Source organism: Xenopus laevis, chromosome 5L (assembly GCF_017654675.1).
Source record: "Xenopus laevis strain J_2021 chromosome 5L, Xenopus_laevis_v10.1, whole genome shotgun sequence".
Lineage (NCBI taxonomy): Eukaryota > Metazoa > Chordata > Amphibia > Anura > Pipidae > Xenopus > Xenopus laevis.
The window spans coordinates 149,626,665-149,632,130 of record NC_054379.1 but is presented as its reverse complement, the minus strand read 5'-3'; the positions used below and the strand labels follow the sequence as shown (position 1 = coordinate 149,632,130).

Below are 5,466 nucleotides of genomic sequence, written 5' to 3'. Positions count from 1 at the left end.
GTCGACTCTGCAATGGCAGTGGATGTGATTTGTTTGGACTTTACTAAAGCTTTTGATACAGTGCCACACAGAAGGTTAATGGTTAAGATAAGGAATGTTGGCCTGGAATATAGTACAGGTATGGGACCTGTTATCCAGAATGCTTGGGACCCTTTCCAGATAATGGATCTTTAAGGCCTCACCTGGAGTATGCAGTGCAGTTTTGGACTCCAGTCCTTAAGAGGGATATAAATGAGATTTTAGGCACCACATACAGTACCGATCTGCCTTCTTATACTGCAGTCCCACTGACATGTGGAAGCAGGAGCAAAACAAATTAACGAAGTAGAACTTTCAATGCAAAATGCAATTTCAGGGACTAATAGCAGAATTACTTGTCATTCCCATCTCCTTGGCACCTTGCACGTGTGGATTATAGTTCTGCAAGTGTTGAGATGCCTTCAACTCCAGCCGTCAGTAATACCTTGTGTTTGTTCCCCATAGCAACTGCAATATTTGATACAAACACTGTTGCAGCATAAACAGCAAGGTCTAAACATCTATTTTTAACAGGGGCCAAAAATCACAGCTCTGTTTTTGTTCATGAATCATTCAGCCTTTTGTTTTAAAGGGCCAGTAAGACTGTTAATAAACTAAAGGTAACACGCACTTTCTTCATTCTGAATTTTTTTACTCCAGAGAGGGGCGCTGTACAATGTTTACCAGTGTCAGACAACAGTTCATTATATCTTACTGCATATAAACCCTTTTGTGCTATATATATATATATATATATATATATATATATATATATATATATATATATATATATATAGATAGATAGATAGATACATATAAATATATATATATATATATATATATATATATATATATATATATATATATATATATATATATATATATATATAAATAACAAATGAACCGCACTCTGGGTCTTTTCCAAGTGAAAAATTGCTGTTTATTCCAACGTTTCGGCTCCTAACTCAAGCCGTCCTCAGGGAGTGACAGCTTGGCCGAATCGTTGGAATTAACAGCAATTTTTTCACTTGGAAAAGACCCAGAGTGCGTTTCATTTGTTATTTTTGTATTTACTATATAACCTGCACCTAGGCATTTGATATATATAAGGAGTGCTCCAGATCGATAATTTGTGTGTGTGTATATATATATATATATATATATATATATTTATATATATATATGTATAAATGCGCTTAATAGTGTCCTAAAGAGCAACACACAAAGGACAAAGTGCACAAAGCAGCTAAATGAATTCATGAGGGTAACCAGGGCCCCTCTTCCTTAACCTTGGGCCCCTCTAATCAAGGATAAAGGAATCCTGGGAGCTGTAGTCCAGCAACATCTGGGCAACCAAGGCTAAGAAGCAGAAGGTTATTGATTTACAGTATCATTACAATATGTTAGCAGGGATGGTTTTAAGGGAGAGTCAGAAAAGAGATTTGTCTTGAACCCTTGGCAAAAGACAGGCCCCATAGAGGGCAAAAGATAAATGACATTAAAAAGGATCTGCTATAGTTTCATTATATACATGCTGACATGCCGACCTGCAGAAGTGCAACTCCTTGAATCCTGCAGAAATCCTTTGGAATTGCAGTTCAAATGTCCTTATGTCATTTTCTAACAACTCATATAAGGCTCCCAGACTCCTGCATGAACTTATCTAACTCCAGCTCTCCGAACTCCCTGCACTGCCAGGGGCCCCCTCTTATTTAACCTCCGTTCTCTATGTTATTACCCTTTAATATCCTTATTTTCAGTATAGGTTTTTTTCTGATACAAAAACAGACAGTTTCCCTACATTGGAGTTCCCTAGTCATTTAATCCTGGTACAGGTATGGGACCTGTTATCCAGAATGCTCGGGACCTGGGGTTTTCCGGATAACAGATCTTTCCGTAATTTGGCTCTTCATGCCTTAAGTCTACTAGAAAGTCATTTAAACATTAAATAAACCCAACAGGCTGGTTTTGCCCCCAATAAGGATTAATTATATCTTAGTTGGGATCAAGTACAAACTACTGTTTTATTATTACAGAGAAAAAGGAAATCATTTTTAAAAATTTGGATTATTTGGATAAAATGGAGTCTATGAGGGACAGCCATTCCGTAATTCGGAGCTTTCTGGATATCGGGTTTCCGGATAAGGGATCCAGTAGTTGTATATGTACAGAATGAGCATAATAGAAAATAACAGTAAGTACAGTAACAGTGTAACAGTACAGTGCATGGTGCACTGGACATTCTATTAATTGATTTAATTGATATTAATTGATTTAAAGCCAGACATCACTGAAGAATCTCTCACAAACTAGCAACACATTTCCTTTTATTTAAATAATTTACAGACAACAACTGTACATACCACATCACTGACACTTATAAAGGTCTTTTCACAGGAAAATCTGGCAGTTTGGTAAAAGTCATTTTTATTAGTTCTGGAAAACTATTCCACCTGATATTATTTGCTGTATTAGAAATGTCACCTACTAGTCACCAGAACCCTTGAAAAGGGTTTTTTTTTAACCACTGCTGCATTATTTTAGAGTCAGGGGTAAGCTGATGAGGAAAGTCAAGTTTACTTGCAGCTCTGAAGCCTCGTTCTGTGGTGTTTGTCCTCCGTCAAAGCCTGGATGAATGTATCACTGTGAGAAACCTTCATGTGATTTCTGACTGATAGTCCTCTGCCTTCAGACAGCTCCTTAGAACTTCCATAAGCACCCATATACCCGCCATTGGAATGAAGTTCCATAAGTTCCAGTTCGTGTTTAGTAGCTGTCTCCAATACCCTCTGCTTGTTGTAATACTTCACAAAATTGTTGATGATGGGGTGGATTGGGAGGGCAATGGCAATCACACCACAGAGGAAACTCGTGGCTGCATTGAGTTTTCCCAGGGTGGTTTTAGGGTAGATGTCTCCATAGCCAACGGTGGTCATAGTGATGATTGCCCACCAGAAAGACTGGGGGATGCTTTTAAATAGGGTGTCAGGATGACTCTGTTCCATGGTATATCCCAAGGCTGAGAAGACAAAAATCCCCACAGCTAAATACATTAATAGTAGTCCAAGCTCCTTAAAACTACTCTTAAGGGCATAGGTTAGGGTCTGCAGCCCTGAGGAATGACGAGCTAGCTTAAAGATCCTGGCAATCCTCATAATTCTGAGAGCCTGGATAGCCTGCTGGACATTAGTGAGCCCCATAATGCTGGCTCCTAGGTGAGTCAAGACAATGCTGACATAGAAGGGGAGAATGGCCAGGACATCAATGATGTTCATGAAGGAGAGGGCAAAATGGAGCTTGTTGGGTGATGAGATCAGCCTCAGTAGGTACTCCAAGCTGAACCACCCTATACAGACTGTCTCAATGTTATCCAGAGTCGGGTGCTCCACATGGTTGCCCTGCAAGTCCTCCACTTGCATCTCTGGTATTGTCCCTATGCACAAGACAACAGAGGAGATTAAGATGAAGAGAAAAGACAGAATAGCGGTGATTCTGGCTGGGAAAGAGGATTCTGGCTTCTCCATAAACTTCCAAAGACATTTCTGGAACCTTTTCCATTTACTTTCCGAGGTGTCCCCTCCTTGATCCTCCAGAATGGTCTGCACTCTCTTGGCTATCTCATCCAGCTCCTCGTTCTTCTCGTTCAGATGACTCTTGCAACAGTCATCCAACAAGTCCAAGTCCACTCTCCAGAAGTCCATTTCGTTCTTAAAACATATGGGGCACATTCCTTTCTTCATGTGGACCTCCCCATACAAGTAGACCTCAATGATACACTTGAAGGCGTCAGGGTCGCGGTCAAAGTAAAACTCCTTCTTGCCCGGGTCGTAATCATCGCACAGAGAGAAGATGGCATCGTACCCTCCAGCCAGACAGTTAACGAGCTCTGCCAGCCTGGTCTCCGGGTACCTGTTGAGGACATCTCCATAGAGCACCTGTCTTATCCCTCCAACATTCACTGTGATTTCCACCTCTTCGCTGCAGTCCGACCCATTCCCGCTGAGCTCTTCCAGGCTGCTGGCCGGTACCATGATGCCTACAAAAGGGCCACCCGCTTAAGTTTCTTCCCTGCAGACTGGCACCAGGGTAAGGGCTCTAATCTCTCTACAAACGATTGGATCCTGCGTTCAGAGCAGACAGATCATGGCATAAAACAGGTATCCGATCTCTGATTGGTGCGATGTGCCCTTCTCGTTTAAATCTGGTCTCTGCCCGCTATTCCCCGCACTGACTCCTCTATGTCCCGGTACATCGTTAAGCCCCAGGCTCCTTGCGCTGCCCCTCTGCTGTGTCTCCAAATGACCGAGGCAAAGCGATTTCATAGGGTTATTGAAACAGCGGAGATCGGGTGAAACTTAATAGCGAGCGAATGGCAGTTGCGACTTGGTGTGAGATTCAAGCTGACAGTCGCCGCGTATAAGAGGAATTCCTGGCTGACGTCACGGCCCTTTAATCAGATTCCCCCTCCCGGGCAGCGAGGGCTGGAGCAAGCGATTGAGGAGCCACAGTGATACTCAAATACTCAGGGACCTGAGCGCTAATAAATACTCAAGGGGACCTGAACACTAATAAATACTCAAGGGGACCTGAACGCTAATAAATACTCAAGGGGACCTGAACACTAATAAATACTCAAGGGGACCTGAACGCTAATAAATACTCAAGGGGACCTGAGCGCTAATAAATACTCAAGGGGACCTGAACACTAATAAATACTCACAGGGACCTGAGCGCTAATAAATACTCAAGTGGACCTGAGCGCTAATAAATACTCATGGGGACCTGAGGGCTAATAAATAGACATGGGGACCTGAAGACTCATAAATACTCATGAGTAATAAATACTAATATATATATATATATATATATGAGTCATATATATTATAGCTCCTCTACTGACCTGCTACTCAACTCTTCTCTCATTACCTCCTCACATACTCTCATTCAAGACTTTGCAAGGGCGGCACCCCTGCTCTGGGGTCTGTCCGACTTTCTCCCAACCTTTCTGCTTTCAAGAAATCTCTGAAAACGCACTTCTTTCGAGAAGCCTACCCTCACTCTGCTTAACTACCAAACGCAACACCACATACAGTACCACATTTCTCACCCACTTAATTCGATCTTGCCCACTCCCACACCTTGTGTATTACTCCCTTCCCTTTAGAGTGTAAGCTCTTTTGCATAGGGCCTTCCTCACCTTTTGTACCGGTATTGATTGTGATGTATGTAACTCCATATGTTCTATGCATATAATTCATGTGATTTAGTTGTATAATTACATTTACTTTACAGCGCTACTCAATATGTTGGCGCTATATAAATACATGTTAATAATAATAATAATAATAGCTCCACAGCCAACTGATGAAAGCAAGCTGGACATCTGTGGATTGTATTACCTCTTTCACATCATTTTGTTTGATGTGTTAGGAGCGTTGCAGTGTAATG

At 41.7% G+C, this 5,466-nt stretch overlaps 1 protein-coding gene across 1 annotated transcript; it reads right to left on the bottom strand.

The window, feature by feature from the left end:
- Window positions 1-2,328: 2,328 nt before the first annotated feature.
- Window positions 2,329-4,500, bottom strand: kcnf1.L (potassium channel, voltage gated modifier subfamily F, member 1 L homeolog). The gene has a single exon (XM_018264011.2). The coding sequence runs from the start codon at window positions 4,047-4,049 to the stop codon at window positions 2,595-2,597; it is 1,455 nt and encodes a 484-aa protein (XP_018119500.1). The 5' UTR covers window positions 4,050-4,500; the 3' UTR covers window positions 2,329-2,594.
- Between the last annotated feature and the right edge of the window lie 966 nt (window positions 4,501-5,466).

What these genes read in the sequence shown, in the direction of transcription:
- kcnf1.L (XM_018264011.2), bottom strand. Translation starts at nt 4,049, where the DNA reads ATGGTACCGGCCAGCAGCCTGGAAGAGCTCAGCGGGAATGGGTCGGAC.